Raw genomic sequence first — 19,707 nt, forward strand, 5'->3', positions numbered from 1 at the left:
GACAGTTGAGAGGTATGGCTGGAGATCATTTAATAACTGCTCAAGCTAAAAAAGGGGGCATTAAAACACAGAAACTAAATGTTTAAGTTAGTGCTACATGTGCTAGTTTTTTCCAGTGTTAGGTAGTGTGAGCTCATATATGGAAGCTAGCTAGCTAACTGTTAACATAGGGATGGGATGGGAAGGGCTGATGAAACAGATGGAAATGGAGATTATTAATCATGGGTGTAAGTTACATGGCTTCACTAGAAGACAGATGAAGGACTGACTTTGTGGAAAATGAAAGGATCATTCTGAAAGAAAAAGTCATGCAACAGGAATGTTAGAGAACAGTAAGTATTCAGAGGGTATGTAATGTATCAGAATTACAGACTTTAAACTGTTACAAAATGAGTTTGGTCTCAGGCAGGGATAATAGTAAATATAGAAGGTGATGGAATGAGCTGAGGATGAGAAAGAGTGGAGAGGGAAATAAAGCCAAGAACATTCTGTGCAATGAATAAATGAATGAGGAAAAGGAAAATAAGACTATGTAGGACATGCAATGACATATGGTACGGGCCCAGCTAGAGGGACTTTCAGAGGAAACAGAATACTGAGGACAGGAGATAGTTGGAGGGATTTATTTAGGAAATGTATGGCAGATGTGTATGAAACCAGTGTGGCATATGCAGAACAGGAAATTTCACAGATAGTGCAATACCCCAGTCATGCTTAAAAGAGAACTACTAATGGCAGAACACAACTGTTAAAGACGCAGAAAGGGAGGTGCTGCGAATATATCTACATGTGGTGTGAATGTACGAAGGTTAAACAATTCTGGCACAAGACAGTATAGTAATGCAGCAGAATGATAAAATAAGAGTTGAGGGCAACACAGAAGCTGAGTACATATAAAATACAGGAGGATTTGGGGCTGCCTGACTATGAAGGATTGTTAAGACTTCATTATTTGGCCTTTAGGACAAAACAGAAATTCCTGAAGTTTAGAAGCAGACACAGCGGGTCTATATTAGAACATCGAAGTTTCATGTCTTCGAATGTTCTAATATTGACACCTAGTAACCGAAAAACCGGTAAGACCAAAAATTTAGAACAGCAAATTTTTTACTAGGGAAAAAATTTGCTGTTCCAAAACACATACACACAACACAAACACACAGCAATCCACACACATACACCTAAAATCTTACATCTAAACCTACACTAAACTGTACATACACCACTATCTACCCACTTACCTTAACCCAAACCCTAACCCTAAGGTCCGTCACTATCGCACACACACCTCACCCGCGCCCTAACCCTAACTCACCTATCCCATCCTAACCCTCACGTCCACACAATCGCACACTTACCTGAACCCAACCGTAACTTTCCACCGCAGAGCTGAAAATAGCGAAGCGACAATAACAGACAACCAAATTCTTTCCCTAGGTAAGAATTTGGTTATCTAAAAATTCGCTATTTTCAACTTTCGGATACTAGGTGTCGATATTAGAACATTCGAAGACCTGACACTTCGATGTTATAATACAGACCCGACACAGCAGGTTGATAAGGCTGACATTTGGGACATGAACATGAAAAGTTTTAGAAAAATAGTGGAGGCAGTCAGAGTTAGATGATTAAAGGATATGATTAACATAAAGTGGAATTTTTTTAAATGTTAAGGTGTAAGCCGGATGAAAATGGGGCGATTCATAAGCTAGGCAAAAAGAAGTGTGGGTATGTGTGTGTATACATGTATGTGCCAGTGCATGAGATGGGGATGTACAGGAAAGCTTTTATACTGTTGTAGGTTACTTTAGGATTATATAACCATTATGTGCAGTCATTCTGTTTATGACTAATGTAAGAATGATGGCATAGATCTATTAACTAAAATTCTTACACAAAATACTGCTAATTAAAGAAGTAAGTTTACACTCTCTATGAGTTGAAAGTGAAATCCATTTTTATACCCCATTCGCCTGATGTCTCTATTTTCTTCCCCTTTCTTCTATATGGACTAGTAGTGGTCTCTCTTTTTGGTAAACTGCCTCCTACCATAAATATATCAACTTCTTGATAAAAAGATGACTACATGTCATAAAGTACAGTTTTGTACCTACCATAAATGTAGATGTCCGAGAGGAATGCATCTGCAGTCTTTACAAATGGGTTGTCCTGTCGTCAGGCAGCCCTTCGGTCGGCCGGATTCCAAAGTCTGGGTCTGGCTTCGGCTGGTGTCGCACTTCACCCGACGTCATTGCGGCAGTTATTCGGGTATAAAGGCATCAGCCAACGCTATTTTCCTCAGTGTTTCTTGCCCCAGATGCCAGGTGCCCTCTTGGATGGCTAAATTTGGATAAATGACAAAGTTTCCAAATAGTAGAGAGCAAACACACAAAATAAGCATGTATGTACATATATACAAACAAATACACCATAATAGATCCCCCCCAAGCTAGCTGAAGATTGGCAAATACCCTAGGAGTACCTCAGAGGGGAAGGAGGGTGGGTAATCCTGACTGCAGATGCATTCCTCTCGGACATCTACATTTATGGTAGGTACAAAACTGTACTATGTCCTTCAAGGATGCATCTGCAGTCTTTACAAATGGGTAGAATACCATAGCTAAACTAGGGGAGGAGGAAATGAGAAGATATTATGGTGCAGTTAGGATCCCTTGCAAAACAGCAGTGGCAAAACCAGCACGGGATCTAGAGTATAGAGGTAAGTTATAATGCTTGGCAAATGTATGCACGGAGGTCCAAGTAGCAGCCTCTATAATGTCCTTGGTAGCCACTCCTCGTAAGAAAGCTGTGGTAGTGGCTGTAGCCCTTGTGGAGTGAGGCCTGATGTTCTCTGGAGTTTTCTTTCCATGGTAGGAGTAACAAAATCTAATGCAATTTCCTATCCATTTGGAGATTGTCTGTTTAGAAATTGGTTTTCCTTCCTTTCCTGTTGCATATGCTACCAGAAGCTGGTCAGTTTTTCTATTGTTTTTTGTCCTGTCCAGGTAGTAGCGTAATTGTCTGTGTACATCCAAGGTATGTAAGAGCCTTTCTCCCCTGTTCTGTGGGTTGAGGAAGAATGTAGGAAGGTGGATAGCCTGATTTAAAGAGACTCTGGATACCACCTTAGGCATAAATGTAGGATTTGTTCTCATGGACACTCTATCTTGATGGAAGATCAGGAAGGGATGCACTGCCATTAATGCCTGTAGTTCAGAGACCCTTCTTGCTGAAGTTATTGCCAGCAGGAAAGCAGTCTTCCAGGATAAGTATTGTAATTCTGCTGTTGCTGCTGGTTCGAAAGGAGGAAGAGTCAGTTTTTCTAGCACAAAGTTCAAGTCCCATGCTGGCAATGGAGGTTTCCTGGGAGGTTTTACATTTTTAATTCCTCTCAGAAACTGTCTGAGCAGAGGATGCGAGAAGACAGAAGGATCCAAGCTGTATTCTGCTGAAATAGCTGATGCATGTATCTTGATGGAAGAATAGGACAGGCCTGTATGGAAGAGCTCCGCCAAGTACTCCAGGATGTTGGCTATGTTCACCAGTGTCACATCTTGCCCCTTTGCAGTACTCCAGATGATATATCTTTTCCATTTTGCTGCATAATTCTTTCTTGTTGAAGGTCTACGAGCCTCCAGAATTATGTCTTTAACCCTTTGGGATAAATTTGGGTTAATTGCTGTTATATAATGCTCCAGGCAGTTAGCTGCAGAGTTTTTAGGTTTGGATGCAGGATGTTGTAGTTGTTCTGTGTTAGCAGTAATGGGATCAGGGGCAGTGTCCATATTTGTTCCTGGGACATGCTCCTCAGCAGTGGATACCAATGTTGTCTTGGCCAGTCTGGGGCTATCAGAATGATCCTCGGACGCTCCTCTTTGATCTTCAGAAGCACCTTGTGCATCAAAGGAAGTGGTGGGAATGCGTATGCTGTCAGGTTTTTCCAACTGAAAGATAGAGAGTCCACCTTCCAAGCAAGTGGGTGGTAAGTCCTTGTGCAGAATTTCTTCAACTGGTGATTGAATGGGGATGCAAACAAGTCTATTTGTGGTAATCCCCATTCTCTTGTGATGGTTTTGAAGATGTCCGGATGCAGCATCCATTCGTGGGCATCTGTTGTAGTTCTGCTTAATATGTCTGCTAGAATGTTCTCCTTCCCTGGTACATAAATTGCCTGCAACTGAATGTTGTAGCTCAGAGCCACATCCCATAGGTCCAGTGCCAGCCGGCATAGAGGGTATGAGTGTGTGCCTCCCTGTTTGTTGATGTACCACATAACTGTGGTGTTGTCTGTCCTTATCATCAACTGGCCTTCTTGGAGAAAAGGTCTGAATGCCTGGATTGCCAATTTTACTGCCATCATTTCTTTTAGATTTATGTGCAGATGCAGCTGGTCTTGAGTCCATAGGCCTTGAATGCACTTGTCCATCATGTGTGCCCCCCAACCGAGGTCTGAGGCATCTGTCGTGATGGTTTGTCTTGGTTGACTTTTGCAGAAGGGCAATCCTGTGTTTGATTGGCAGGCCTGAGCCCACCATAGGAACTCTTGCTTCAGGCATGGGATCATTGGAATTTTGGTTTCTAGGCTGTGCTTGTGCTGGGACCACAAATTCTTTAGGTACCACTGTAGCTTTCTCATATGCAGCCTGGCATGTGGGACCAGTATTATGCAGGATGCCATGAAGCCTAGAGCTTGTAGCACTTTTCTTGCAGTTAGATGGTTCTGCTTTGTTAAAGCCAAGAAGTAGAGAGGAAGTTGCTCTTTCTTTTCTGCAGTTAGAAATGCCATTTGTTGTGATGTGTCCAGTTCTGCACCCAGAAAGGTTATTCTTTGGGATGGGATCAGCCTTGACTTTTTTGTATTGACTGTATATCCCAGGGCTTGCAGCAGGTAGATGACTCTTTGTAAGTCTTCTGTTTTTGTTGTCCGCTTGTATCAGGCAGTCGTCCAGGTAGGGATAGATTTGAATCCCCTGAAGTCTGCAATGAGCGATTACTGATGCCAGGCATTTCGTGAACACTCTGGGCGCAGTAGATAAGCCAAAGGGCAATGCTGAGAATTGATAATGCTCTGATCCTGCAAGAAATCTGAGGTATCTTCTGCAAATTGGTCTTATGGGGACGTGCAGGTATGCCTCCTTGAGATCTAGAGTTACCAGCCAAGACTCCTTGCCCAGCATGGGAAGAAGCTGCTGTAGGGTCAGCATTTTGAATTTTGGAACAATGAGGAATGTGTTTAAAGCGGACAGGTCTAGAATAGGCCTCCATTTGTTTTCTTTTCTTGGTACCAGGAAGAGTCTGGAGTAAAATCCCTTCCCTTGCTCCATAGATGGTACCTTTTCCACAGCTCTCATTCTTAATAATTGAGATATTTGTTTTAGAGCTTCTGTCCTTTGAGTAGGTGGTAGGTTTGGCATTCCTCTCTTTCCTGGTAGAGTATGGAAATGGAACCTGTAACCTTGGTCTATAGTTTGCAAAATCCATTTTTCTCTTGTAATGCAGTGCCAGTTTCTTGAAAATAAGGTTAGCTTTCCGCCTAAGGGTGCTTCTAGTTGTTCCCTGGTAGGCGGTGCCACCGCCAAGTCACTGTGATTGAGTTGTTGTAGTGGTGGTGGCTGTATCCGTGCCTCGTTGGTTGTTACCCTGCCACTGGCGACCCTGTAGGCACCCTGGATTGGTTTCTGCCTCTAGAGCCTATTCCTGCCTCTTTGTGCCTTAGAGGAGTCCGGAAAGGACCAATTCTTGGAGGGCCAGTTCCTGCTAAACCTTGGAGGTTGAACTTGTAAGAAATCTTTCACTGTTTGCAAAGATTTTGCTTTCTCTTCCATCTTTTTTAGTACCTGCTGTGCAGGGGAACCAAATAAATTGACCTTGTCCATAGGTGCATCCAAAAGCTTAGATTTGACGTGTTCTGGTAATGCCTGTTCTTTCAACCATGCATGCCTCCTGATAACTGTTCCAGTCATGGCTGATCTAAAGGAAGCCTCCAGTGCATCATAGCCACATTTTAAAGAATGGTTACTAACCTGCTGTATGTTATGTACCATTTCTTGAACATACTTTTTATCTAAAGATTCTTCAGAGGACAGCTTTTAGTCAACTGGTCAAGCATAAACTCTTGATATTGAAGCATATGAAATTGGCAGTTCAAAGCTCTAGCTGACAAAGTAGCAGAGGTGTAAACTTTTTTACCCCATCTCTCTAAGGACCTGGATTCGCTTTCAGAGGGGAGGGGGTTTTTAGAAGAAGTAGCTGCTACAGCTTTAGGACCCTGGGAGATAGTCTCTGGATCCGCAAAAGGAGCCTTATATAAGTGGTGATGAGTGTCCGGGACCCTGTAGTACCTATCGGGCTTAGCAGGAGCCGGAGGTAAAAAATCAGGAGCAGTGCAAGCATCATTAAATGCATCATCAACAACAGAAAGAACTGGAGGTATAGCTAAAGGCCTATGCTGTGGCAAATGTAGAAAGGTCCTAAGCCTTTTTCTAGAGTCTGAGAAATCTTGGCCCTGCCACTGAAATTGTTCCCTCATAGCATGCAAGGTTTCCCCAAAGGAAAATTCCTCAGGAGGAGAGGCTGAAGGGATGGACTCCTCAGCATCAGAGTCTTCGTAAGGAGAATAAGAAGCCTCAGGAGGGTCTGTATGTTCTGAGTCATCAGAGGAATCATCTGTGGATACTGGCTCAGGGGGCCCTGCTCTAGGCCTCTTTTCTGGAGGAGGGAGAGAGGCCCTGTCTGGATGAGGCTGGGCTCCACAAATTAAAGAGATGAGATCCTCAGCCAAAGAAAGCATATGGGACTGGTGCTGGGCCTGTGAGATGGGGGCTTGGCAGGCACAGGTTTTGATGCTTTGGCTGCTTTAGCTCTGGCAAAGGCCTTAATAGACATGGCTGGAGGAGGCCTAGCAGCTCCACGTGCAGGGGTGGAAATATCCAGGGGAATGGTGTCTGATAAATCCTGTGAAACCGCAACAGAAGGTTGGATTTCAGAAGCCGTTTCTACCAGGTTAGAAGAGGCCTCGGTAGAAGGCAAGTTATCGGCTGAAGAAAAAACTGCTTGCTCGGTTTCGGCCGAAACCGAGACACTTGTGGTTTGCTTAACCGCGGTTTCGGCCGAAACCACGGACCACGAGTGTCGGTCCTTTTCTTTGCGTTTTTTGGTTATTTGCGTAGTCAGAGGATCCGACGGCATAATGTAGGCAAAATCGGAGACGAAAATCTGCTCAGCAAAGTCCGACCGACGTCTAAGCGTCCGTCGGTTAAAAGAAGCACAGGCTAGACAAGCTGCTACGTCGTGGTCTGGGCCTAAACAATGTATGCAATAGGAGTGGAAATCTTTATGAGGTATTTGTTTCCCACAAGATAAACAGTTATTAACTTTCTCTGACATCGGCTGAGGCAAGAAAGAGTCCCCAACGGGGTACTTAGCTTTATAGAAGTCTTCGAAGTAGTATTCGGTAGTAGTAATTTCTGGATCTGACCGACCGGCACTTGCGAACAGCTTCTGCTTCGGGCGCCACACGGCAAGAAAGACTGAGGAAAATGGCGTCGGCTGATGCCTTTATACCCGAATAACTGCCGCAATGACGTCGGGTGAAGTGCGACACCAGCCGAAGCCAGACCCAGACTTTGGAATCCGGCCGACCGAAGGGCTGCCTGACGACAGGACAACCCATTTGTAAAGACTGCAGATGCATCCTTGAAGGACATCATCCTAAGTCAACTGACTCAGTGTTGACATTTCTGAAGGGTTATGAAAAAACAAAAACCTGCACGCTTGTGGAAAGCTAAGTCACGAATAAGCCTGGCACGATGCCAGGGTAAATCCTATGGACTAGGCTTATAAAGGCTCCAGGGCCATTAGCCTAGTACACACCTATGAACCAATAAACCTGTAAATAAATGAGACTTAAGGAGTTTCAGGTTTTAATTTAAAAGGGAAAGTTGCCACTGTCAATTAGGAAAAACATCTGTTCCTAGAATATTTAATATGTTATCATGATATTATACATTACTACAATGAATAACCCAGAAGTAGCTTTCCTTTAGACGAAACACTCCAGACAGTCATTTTGCCTGCATTAGACTGCAACACCAGTGAATGAGGATTGATTAGCATAGAAGAACTTGGACCCTTCCTGGTGAGCCACTTCCAAAGAAATATCTTTCAGCATCCCTTAGATGTGAGAACACCTCCATACAAAATGTGTATTCTATAACGTACATTGGGAGACTGACATTATACAGTGTCAGAAACAAACACATATACACGCATACCTTTAATAACCAAGATCTAGCTTTCTCTTTTATGCTGATTGCCAATCAGAAAACCATACTAATGATTGTCTTTTTAAACATAAAACAATACTGAATAATTAATATTTTATGCTCACAGCATTTACGGACTTACTTGGAGCACCCTTATAACTACCCTAGACCTCCAAGGGAGCTAGCATCACAATCTGAGAAATAATAAATTGTTAGGTTCAGGCTTGGAGGCTCCAAAAGAAGGCCCCAAATTCCTTGGTTAGAGCATGAGGATTTCTTGCTAAAGGAGCATCCCTTGATGTAGACTAAGGAACAGACCCCAGGCAGACCTTAAACCAAAACCCATGAGATATGCAGATTTCCACTGTAAGTAGGTGAAGTGCATGTGAGGGAATGTGCACTAACATCTGTGTGCACTACATATCTGTGAAAATTCCAAAGAATGGGGAGTTAATGTACCAAGAAAACTCCTCTGCAACTTCTAAGATGATGGTTAAGAAGATCAGTGGGACCTTGCTTCCTTCCACTGGGGTAAGAGAGAGCTCTCTCTCCACTTTGGTGTTACACGAGTGAATTGGAAATTAATGGAATCGAGGAGGGAAAAATGGTCTGTTTTTATGAGTTCAGATAGAGCAGCAACGCAAGAAATAAAAATAGTTATGTACTCACCATAAAATTCTATCTGTGTTGTCCAATTTCATTCTTCCTCAAATGATGGGTTCTGATCAGATACTTAGATCTGACTTTGCCATTTCTACCAGATCCTAGAACTTTCACATTCTTCTCTTTACCCACAATGCCCCGTCAACCTAACATACCTCAGATCAAGTTTTCTGCCCCTAGATATAAAAGGGAAATCAATTACAGAAAATACCAGAAGAAAATAAAAAAGGGGGCAGCTGGAGCTCAAACAAGGAGCAGAGGTTCTTGTACACTATTAGATCTCTCTAGAAGTAAAAAAAAAAGCAGGAGGCAGGTGGGCAGGGAGTTGAAGAAGAAAGAAAACGGACAACACAGATGGAACCTATGTTGAGTACATAACTTTTTAATCTGATGTTGTCATTTTCATTTGTTCCTGAACTGATAGGACAGAGTCCATAGGTACTGTACACTTGAGAGTCCCTTATGGAAGGATATTCTGAAGCACTATTGAGCCAAGTGCCACTCTGTTCCTAGAAATCAAATCCATCTTGTAATGAGCAATGAAAGTGTGCGGATTAAACCAAGTTGCAGCTGCACAAATATCATCTAAAGATGCTCTGGACCAAGAAGCTGAAGTAACCACCATAGATCTTGTGGAACAGGCCCTAGGAGGTTTTGGTAAAGATAAACCCAATTTATCATACACAAAGGTTAAACAATGTAACTTTAGATGCTGTATTTCATAATCTGGTAGGGAAAAAGGAAACAAAAAACTGGACAGATTTCCTAAAGTCTTTAGTTCTATGAAGGTAAAAACAACATTGTTTATTCATATCCAACAGATGTAACATGCACTCTCCTTTGTTTGAAAAAAACTGGGGAAAAAAAACTGGGAGATTAATGACCTGGTTAATATCTGACTCAGAAGCTACCTTAGGTGAGAAGGATGGGTTAGGTTCTAATGACACCATGTTTTTGTGAAAAAGTAGATAAGGAAGCTTTAAAGAGAGAATCTGGAGTTCAGATACTTTTCTAGCTGATGTAATAGCCACTAAAAATGGTTTTCCCAAGATAAACATTTTAGGTCAGCTTTGGTTGAAGGTTCAAAAGGAGACTGAGTAAAAGCCTGAAGCATTATATTTAAATCCAAAGGGGGGAGTGGGATCTTTTAATGGAGGTGTAAGCAAAAAAGTTCCCTTGAGAAAGGCCTTGCACAATTTAGAAGAGGCTAATGTAGAGTTATTTTCACCCATGTGGAAATTAGAAATGGCAGCCAATTGAATTCTAATAATTAAAAACCTGGCTCCATTAAGGATTGAAGCTAAAAATTCAAGTATTGCTGGTACAGGTGCTGAAAAAGGCTCCAGATCTTTGTTAAGGGCCCAGAAGACAAAAGCATACAGGAGTCCGGAGGGCCAACTGTGAACTACAGCATCTCTTGATGACTCCCCCGCCAGGTGGATCAGGATGAATAACCTGTAGCACTAGTTGAGGAAAGAGGCAAAAAGATCATAGCACGACTGGCCCCACTGATGGAAAATTCTGTCACACTGACATTGAGAAACAACTCATGAGGCATCAGGATGGACCTGCTTAGTTTGTCTAGAATCACAGTGGATTTCCCCTGAATATACATTACTATTAAAAAGCGACTGGAAGAGATCACCCACTGCCATACTCTCATAACTTCTCAAAAAAGAAGGCAAAATTTGGCTCCCCCTTGTTTGTTGATGGACCAGACTACTGACATATTGTTCATCTGTACAGCAATTGTCCTGGATGGGAGAGTGTTTTGAAAGATGTATAACATGAGGAGGATAGCCCTCATCTCCAGGACACTGATATGCATCTTTGCCTCTTTGGTGGACCATGTACCTTGGAATGCCCTTCTCAGGTACTGCCCCTCTCACCCCCAACCAAGCCTCCCACAGCTTTGGGAAGAGGAAGAACAAAGGCATAACCTTCATAGAGCTGGTTTGAATGAATCCACCACAGAAGATATCTTTTGCACTCTTGAGTGATCTTGACTGCCATGGATAATGGATGCTGGAGAATGGACCAGTGAGTTGACAGTCCATTGAAGGATTCTCATATGGAACCTGACCAATGGAGTGAGAGTGATGGTTGCTGCCATGGAACTCAAAGTCTATAGTATCAGTCGGGCTAGAAGCGATGAATTCTGGATCTTGCCTTGACTTAAGAGTGCAGTGTGTTTACTCAATTGGAAGTAAGAAAGGCTATCTGACTGTGTCCAAATGTGTACCTATGAACTTGAACTCCAGATTCTGAGCTAGGGTGAGCTGAGACTTATAACTGACTGTTATTCCCAGATGAGAACACAACTGGACTAAATAGTCCATTGTCTGTAGTAGTCGATGTCTGCTTGGGACAATAAGGAGCCAGTCATCCAGATATGGAAACACCTGGAATCCTAACAGTCTCAAGTGACCTACTACAACTGTCATGCATTTGGTGAACACCCTGGGGGCAAGGCGAGACCAAGGGGCAGTGCTCTGAACTGGTAATTAATGCCTCACAACCAGAAGCATACGTATCTCCTGGAGCACTTGTTCATTTTGATGTGAAGTACACATTCTGAAGATCTGTTGAGCACATCCAATCATCCTTTTGCAGCAAAGGCAAAATAGTTTGAACCACGACTCCAAAAATGTCTACTAAAACAATGAGTGAGAAGGTCACTGAAAAACCAATCAGTAAAAACAAAATGAAAATTCTAGCAAAGCTAGAACTTCCACTGGGTGACCTCCCAAACCTCTTGTATCAGAGGCACATGGGATATATGCTTGCGCTGTTCTGATGAGGTCATAACAAGGCCAAAATATGCATATCCACAGCTAGTGGGGTTTGGCTTTATTGGCCTGAAATTTTCCATTAAAACGACGGAACAAGTCATGGGCATTCAGAATCACCAATTAGCTGAAACACCAATTAGCTGAAACACCAGATGTTCATAAGGAGCATTTGCATATATCCCATGTGCCTCTGAAACAAGAGGTTTGGGACGTCACTCAGTGGAAGTTCTAGCTTTGCTAAAACTTTGTATACTGAACAAACTGAGTCAACTTGCTGAGATCCAGAATTGGTCTCAGGTCTCCTGTCTTGAATCTTTTTTTTTTTTTTTTTTTTTAAAAACAAGAAACAGCTTTATTAAATTATTATGTATGACATGGGCAATCATACGTTTATATAAATGAAAACAAACCATAATGACATAATTTTAGTTGCAAACATTATACATCACTTATAATTTATCTAGTCATTGTTAGTCAACTATTACAAACCTCATTTAAATCCTGCCTTCTTTTAAACCTCGTTCTGCCTCTGCATGTATTGTTTCCACAATTCCTATTTTTTTTTTCTACGTCATTTGCTTGTACCCTTTTCTTAAGATCCCAGTTCCAGTTGTTTTATCTCTGTTACTATATTCACTCCTTCTAGTACACATGGTTTAGACTTTGATTTCCGTTTTCAAGTAATTGCTTTTCTTGGCAGCCACCATAATTAAAATCAGCAAAACCTTACTATGTCTAGACAAATCCAATTCTGTATCACAGCTCAAAAAAAAATTTCCTTAGTTACAATAATTTGCTCAATCAGTATCTCTGACAGAGTAGTCTGCAGGGAATCTTTAAAGTCTGCCCAACTCACTATAATCCCAGAAAATGTTCCCAATTACCTCTTTCTTCCCCATCACACCTCCAACATTTTCTGTCCACCTGAGGAAATGTTCTTTGGAGTCTACTTGCACAAAATTACCTATGTAAACATTTCGAAACAAAGATCATAAATCTTTTAGACTTTGCTGCATATTTAGGATACATGCATATATCTCCCCATTGTTTTTGTGAAGTGCTTATCCAGTCTCTCTTCCCAATTCATTCTAACCTCCTTTGATTGATTCTTATAGGTACTGTGCAATATTTGTATGCTCTACTAATTATTCCCTTCTTAATAGCAGCTTCTGTTCTGGATTTTACTAAAGACTCTACCAGTGCTGGTCTTTCAGTTAGGCTCCCCCTATTTCTTTCTCTTTACCTATACACTGATATCAATCCTTGATAGGGAAGGTAATCTCTAGCCTGCAGTCCAAATAAATTCTTGGCTTCTTTTCCCATTCTGTTACTTTTCCCTCTCTAATTAATTACTTGAATCCAATAACTTGATTCTTTTGCCAGTTTTCTCCAATAAATTCCAGCCCTCTCTTACCTATTGTCTGTACCCTGGCACATTTCAGATAGACTGGAGGATGGCCAGCTGTGAAGAGATTCTGTTTCCATCCTTGGAAGACATGGACCCAGAAACAGATTTGGCAAGCTCCTTGATCAAATTCCTTTGTGGTCTGATAAAATGTGGCAAGTAATTAATTGACCTAAGGGTAAAAAATCACTGAAGCATAAACATGCTTCCCAAATCTGTTCAACACCCCAGAGTCTCTGTTAGGAGAATGGACAGAAGAACTCTGTTCTGCTAGTTCTTTTCTTGTAGCTGCAGCCACAACCATGGCATCAACAGGCAATCCCTTGTTATAGTGTTTATGGTCTTCCAAGGGAGGCAAATATTTTATCTTGTCTTTTAGGTATAGGCTCAACAGTGTCTTGCTTCTTCCACACTTGCTGAGAGACTAAGTCAATGGGCTCACTGGCCAGGGGGGTGGCCATCCAAGAAGTAGATGGGCCAGACCCAAAAGCCTCCAGGAACATGGATTCCTCCTTGGAGGTGGCACCAGAAGACCAACCACCTTTTTGTTTCAAGAGCTCCAGGTTGTCTCCAAAGGAGATGTCATCAGGTGCTGATGTGTGGGACCCCGCTCCCTCATCAAAATCAATGTTCTCTGTGAGAGGTTACTTACAGAGTTTAAGTGCCTCCTCCTGCATGCCCTCTTTTAAGGGACTTCCTTAGTAAGATTTTCTGGGGAAATGTCAGAAGAGATAACAATGCCCTGATGGATTAGCTGGATGCTCACTTGGGTTGGCTGGCCAAGAGATGCTTGAGGCTGAGAACACAGAACAGTATGAAGCAGGGTTGTCTGATCTGATGGGGGCAAGGCCTGTTTCTCTAGTCACAGAGAAAACCCTCTACACAACTTGAAAGCAGAATGCCTAGGAGAAACAGATTCAATGGCTCCAAAGCTGGAACCTCTTGGATCTTTGGCTCATACAACCCCATCAGTGCTCCACCCAAGGAGGGAGTCAGACCTAAGATATCCAGAGCCAAGACGTAAGGGGAAGAAAAGCTTTAGAGTGGATTCCAAGCTCGGAGATCTGGCACCAATGCTTTGGCTCAAACACTCACTGACAGTCAGTGGCTCAAACACTCAGTGACAGTCAGTTCAAGGGAACTATCAGAGTCAAAGAGCACACAGTCTTTGGATCTGAAGTAGACATCCCCAGGGATCTCAGATCAGAGTCCAAAACAAAAGGATGGATCTGAGAAGGAGATACCAAAGGTGAGGTGATGGAGGTCAGTTCCAAGGCCCAGAAGGGGGTTGGAGCCAGGAGAACCCCAATCTGTACCTGTGTTCTGAGGAACTTCCTTATCATTCTGTACATGTCTCCTTCAGAAAGGCTTCTGGAGAATCAAAGACAGGAGGTAGTTTGAGGCAACTCTTCTAGGAACTGAGAAGGGAGCCTGAATGAAATCACATCCGATGGAAGCGGTGAGTTACAGATCACAGGAGACCTTAAGTTGTGAATTATTGGATCCGTGTCTGATGGATCTGACTTTTTCTGAATGTTAGCAGGGGGCTCTAATAAAGCAGCCAAAGTCAAGGATCAATTTGGAGACTTTTTCGGGGACTCCTTGTCCTTAGAGTGTCACCTTTTGATTTTTCTGACTTTTTAGAGGATGTTTGAGCCTCAGCCACTTAACGGGAAGATATGGAGGCCAAGAGACCCCACAGAAATAATTTGCTCTTGCAGTCAGTCAAGGTCCTAGAATTAAATCAGGAGCAAATGGCACAGACAACATCAAGATGTGGTGGACCAGACAATACACACATTCTCTATGGGCATCAGAATTTGGGATTGTATGCCCACAGAAAACACACTTTTTTAAGTCCAGAGGGTTTGTCCATCATCTTAAAAATGCTACCAACAACAACCAGCTGAACAGAAAAAAGTACTAAGAAATATAGGAATGAGAAGTGTAGTAATTTGTTCTCTAACAGAGTAGCTGATGCTTGGAACAGACTACCAAATTACATTAAAGCAAGCACTAGTTTAGATATTTTTAAAACAGTCTGGACATTTATTATGGGAACAAGTGTTCTGGCATATTGGCAAGCTAGAAGGGCTTTAATGACCGTGCTTGAAACATTTATATGTATGTATGTATGTATGTAAGAAACATCACCCTAGCAAAAGCTGTAAGAAAAATACAGATTTGTTTTTTTTGGAAAGGAAAGAAGAGAAAGGAAGAAAAGGAAAAACTACCAACAATGGTAGACAAAATACTCTAAAGAGTACACATGGATACCAGCTATGATAAAAAGAGCAGTACCAAAATAGCGACAAACTAAAATGGAAGGAGAATTGGCTAATAACACAAATACTGGAGGGAGGAAGAAGGGAATATATTAAAATGAATTAACTCAAACACCAACAATAAGGAAAAGTCTGAAGACCACTCAAAGAAATGCTCAAGAGCTAGGAAATCAAGTCCGATAAAAATGACTGCAAAAGAGATCTGGGATACATTAGGTTGGTGGGGCACTGTGGGTAAAGGGAGGAGCTCAAGAGTTCTAGGATCCGATGAACTGGTAGAAATGGCCAAATCAGATTAGAGCCTTGGACACAATCCCATTAGTTGAGGAACGAATGAAAATGACATAATCAGATCTAACATTAGATTGGAGCTGGAAATATGGAAGCCAAAGTGACAGGGAGTCCTTCCTGCCATTTCATCTGCAAGTCTTACTGCTTTCCATTAGGTTTAACCATCATAAGTTGAATTCTACAGCTTTTAAAAGCGAACTATCTTTTGCAGGCAAACACTAGTTCTCTCAACTCCTCTAAAATTTCTCATCATCATTCACCCCATATCACCACTGAAAAAGTTCATCATTGTAATCCATTGCACTTTGCATACAAAAAATTCCATTCGTATGGTTCTCAGCTATGTGTACTTTGAAGTCTACCAAACTGTTGCCATATGGTCTATAACTATGCACAGCTCATCTTTTTGAACCCAGTTTTACATATAAATGTCTACCTTTGAACTTGTCTTTTGCTTGATCTTGAGGAGATTTGTTTTTTGATAACATCTTCTTCATAGAGTCCTTTAAAGTACCACTTAAAGGCTGCTTGGTAGGTGGGCTCACTTTACCATATCCAGAACTCTTAACAGAAGCATAGTGGCTAGTTTGAGGCTTCCTGGTTTTATTTCTTGGACTCCATGTCTTTTTGTGAACTGCTGGTTGATCAGGTACTTTACTATAATTAGGGTTGTTATCCCAGAAATATGCAGGATGCTTCAAATCCTAAATACAAGTAAAAAGTATGTTAAGATCATCCAATGTTTACTCAAACGTAGTAGAAATGTAGCTAACAATATTTATTTCTTTAATGTAGTTAAAAAAGACAGACATGCTTCTTTTTTATGTTATTTCAGTTTATTCACTAACACAAAAATACCACCAAGCTCATATGCGGTTTTAGCAAAAAATGTCAGTATCTAAACACAAAAAAACAAAATCAAACAAGCATTCAAGCCTAGTAAAAAAGAATTATTCAGCAACTCTGTTGCCTTAATAATAATCATGACGCAACACTACTCTAGCATATAGCTCTCAACATCTTTGCTGAAGTATCAGCAGAAACAAAGCAAATATAATGCAGGACAAAGACATTACTCTAATTTACCTAGAAAGTATGAAACTCTAATGTTTGTAATAAATGACGGATTGTAATTCTCAGTGATTTGAGCCATAGGTTCAACAGGAAAACAAAAAAATGTTTGAGGGACAGGGAAATGAGGCAAAAATCAAGGAGAGCTGAGAGGTATGCTCTGTTATATTTACTGGCCAGAATTTAGTACACATCAACACAATAAACTTGACAGTTTCAGAGATGTCACATCCTTTTATACCCATTAAAATTCAAATGAACCAATCATTCATAGACATCACCCTTAAAGCTACAATGTACTAAATATATACATATATATATATATATATATATAAACGCATTAGGGACCACAAAGTACAGTTTTGTACCTACCATAAATGTAGATGTCCGATAGGAATGCATCTGCAGTCCTTACAAATGGGTTGTCCTGTCGTCAGGCAGCCCTTCGGTCGGCCGGATTCCAAAGTCTGGGTCCGGCTTCGGCTGGTGTCGCACTTCACCCGACGTCATCGCTGCAGTTTTTCGGGTATAAAGGCATCAGCCGACGCCATTTTCCTCAGGGTTTCTTGCCCCAGATGCCAGGTGCCCTCTTGGATGGCTAAATTTGGATAAATGCCAATGTTTCCAAATAGTAGAGAGCAAACACATAAAATAAGCATGTATGTACATATATACAAACAAATACACCATAATAGATCCCCCCCAAGCTAGCTGAAGGCTGGCAAATACCCTAGGAGTACCTCAGAGGGGAAGGTGGGTGGGTAATCCTGACTGCAGATGCATTCCTATCGGACATCTACATTTATGGTAGGTACAAAACTGTACTATGTCCTTCAAGGATGCATCTGCAGTCCTTACAAATGGGTAGAATACCATAGCTAAACAAGGGGAGGAGGAAAAGAGTAGAGATTATGGTGTAGCTAGGATCCCTTGCAAAACAGCAGTGGCAAAACCTGCTCGGGATCTAGAGTATAAAGGTAAATTGTAATGCTTGGCAAATGTATGCACGGAGGTCCAAGTAGCAGCCTCTATAATGTCCTTGGTAGCCACTCCTCGTAAGAAAGCTGTGGTAGTGGCTGTAGCCCTTGTGGAGTGAGGCCTGATGTTCTCTGGAGTTTTCTTTCCATGGTAGGAGTAACAAAATCTAATGCAATTTCCAATCCATTTTGAGATTGTCTGCTTTGAAATTGGTTTTCCTTCCTTTCCTGTGGCATATGCTACCAGAAGCTGGTCAGTTTTTCTATTGGACTTAGTCCTGTCCAGGTAGTAGCGTAATTGTCTATGTACATCCAAGGTATGCAAGAGTCTTTCTCCTCTGTTCTGTGGGTTTGGGAAGAATGTAGGTAGGTGGATAGCCTGATTTAATGACACTCTGGATACCACCTTAGGCATAAATGTAGGATTTGTTCTCATGGACACTCTATCTTGATGGAAGATCAGGAAGGGTTGCACTGCCATTAATGCCTGTAGTTCAGAGACCCTTCTTGCTGAAGTTATTGCCAGCAGGAAAGCAGTCTTCCAGGATAAGTATTGTAATTCTGCTGTTGCTGCTGGCTCGAAAGGGGGAAGTGTCAATTTTTCTAGCACAAAGTTCAAGTCCCATGCTGGCAATGGTGGTTTCCTGGGAGGTTTTACATTTTTAATTCCTCTCAGAAACTGTCTGAGCAGAGGATGAGAGAAGACAGGAGGATCCACGCTGTATTCTGCTGAAATAGCTGAAGCATGTATCTTGATGGAAGAATAGGACAGGCCTGTGTGGAAGAGCTCTGCCAAGTACTCCAGGATGTTGGCTATGTTTAGCAGTGTCACATCTTCTCACTTTGCAGTACTCCAAATGAGATATCTTTTCCATTTTGCTGCATAATTCTTTCTTGTTGAAGGCCTACGAGCCTCCAGGATTATGTCTTTAACCCTTTGAGATAAATTTGGGTTAATTGCTGTTATGTAATGTTCCAGGCAGTTAGCTGCAGAGTTTTCAGGTTTGGATGCAGGATGTTGTAGTTGTTCTGCGTTAACAGTAATGGGATCAGGGGTAGTGTCCATATTTGTTCCCGAGACATGCTCCTCAGCAATGGGTACCAATGTTGTCTTGGCCAGTCTGGAGCTATCAGAATGATCCTTGGACGGTCCTCTTTGATCTTCAGAAGCACCTTGTGCATCAAAGGAAGTGGTGGGAATGCGTATGCCGTCAGGTTTTTCCAACTGAAAGATAGGGAGTCCACCTTCCAAGCAAGCGGGTGGTACGTCCTTGTGCAGAATTTCTTTAGCTGGTGATTGAGAGGGGATGCAAACAAGTCTATTTGTGGTAATCCCCATTCTCTTGTGATGGCTTTGAAGATGTCCGGATGAAGCATCCATTCCTGGGCATCTGTGGTAGTTCTGCTTAATATGTCTGCTAGAATGTTTTCTTTTCCCGGTACAAAAATTGCTTGTAACTGAATGTTGTAGCTCAGGGACACATCCCATAGGTCCAGTGCCAGCCGGCATAGAGGGTATGAATGTGTGCCTCCCTGTTTGTTGATGTACCACATAACTGTGGTGTTGTCTGTCCTTATCAACTGACCTTCTTGGAGAAATGGTCTGAATGACTGGATTGCCAATTTTACTGCCAGCATTTCCTTTAGATTTATGTGTAGGAGCAGCTGGTCTTGAGTCCATAAGCCTTGCATGCACTTGTCCAGCATGTGTGCCCCCCAACCGAGGTCTGAGGCATCTGTCGTGATGGTTTGGCTTGGTTGGCTGTTGCAGAAGGGCAATCCTGTGTTTGATTGACAGGCCTGAGCCCACCATAGGAACTCTTGTTTCAGGCATGGGATTATTGGAATTTTGGTTTCTAGGCTGTGCTTGTGTTGGGACCACAAATTCTTTAGGTACCACTGTAGCTTTCTCATATGCAGTCTGGCATGAGGGACCAGAATTATGCAGGATGCCATGAA

The 19,707-nt window shown here is 42.1% G+C and overlaps 1 protein-coding gene across 2 annotated transcripts in view; it reads right to left on the reverse strand.

Moving 5' to 3' along the window:
- CEP162 (centrosomal protein 162) overlaps nt 1–19,707 on the reverse strand; it is a 2,095,315-nt gene that overhangs the window by 1,474,974 nt on the left and 600,634 nt on the right. For both annotated transcript variants that reach the window (XM_044066152.1, XM_044066151.1), the window contains exon 13: nt 16,137–16,404. In XM_044066152.1, the coding sequence (XP_043922087.1) occupies nt 16,137–16,404 (268 nt within the window). The remainder of the gene's footprint in view (nt 1–16,136; nt 16,405–19,707) is intronic.

Source organism: Protopterus annectens, chromosome 1.part0 (genome assembly GCF_019279795.1).
Source record: "Protopterus annectens isolate FY-2018-M chromosome 1.part0, PAN1.0, whole genome shotgun sequence".
NCBI lineage: Eukaryota > Metazoa > Chordata > Ceratodontiformes > Protopteridae > Protopterus > Protopterus annectens.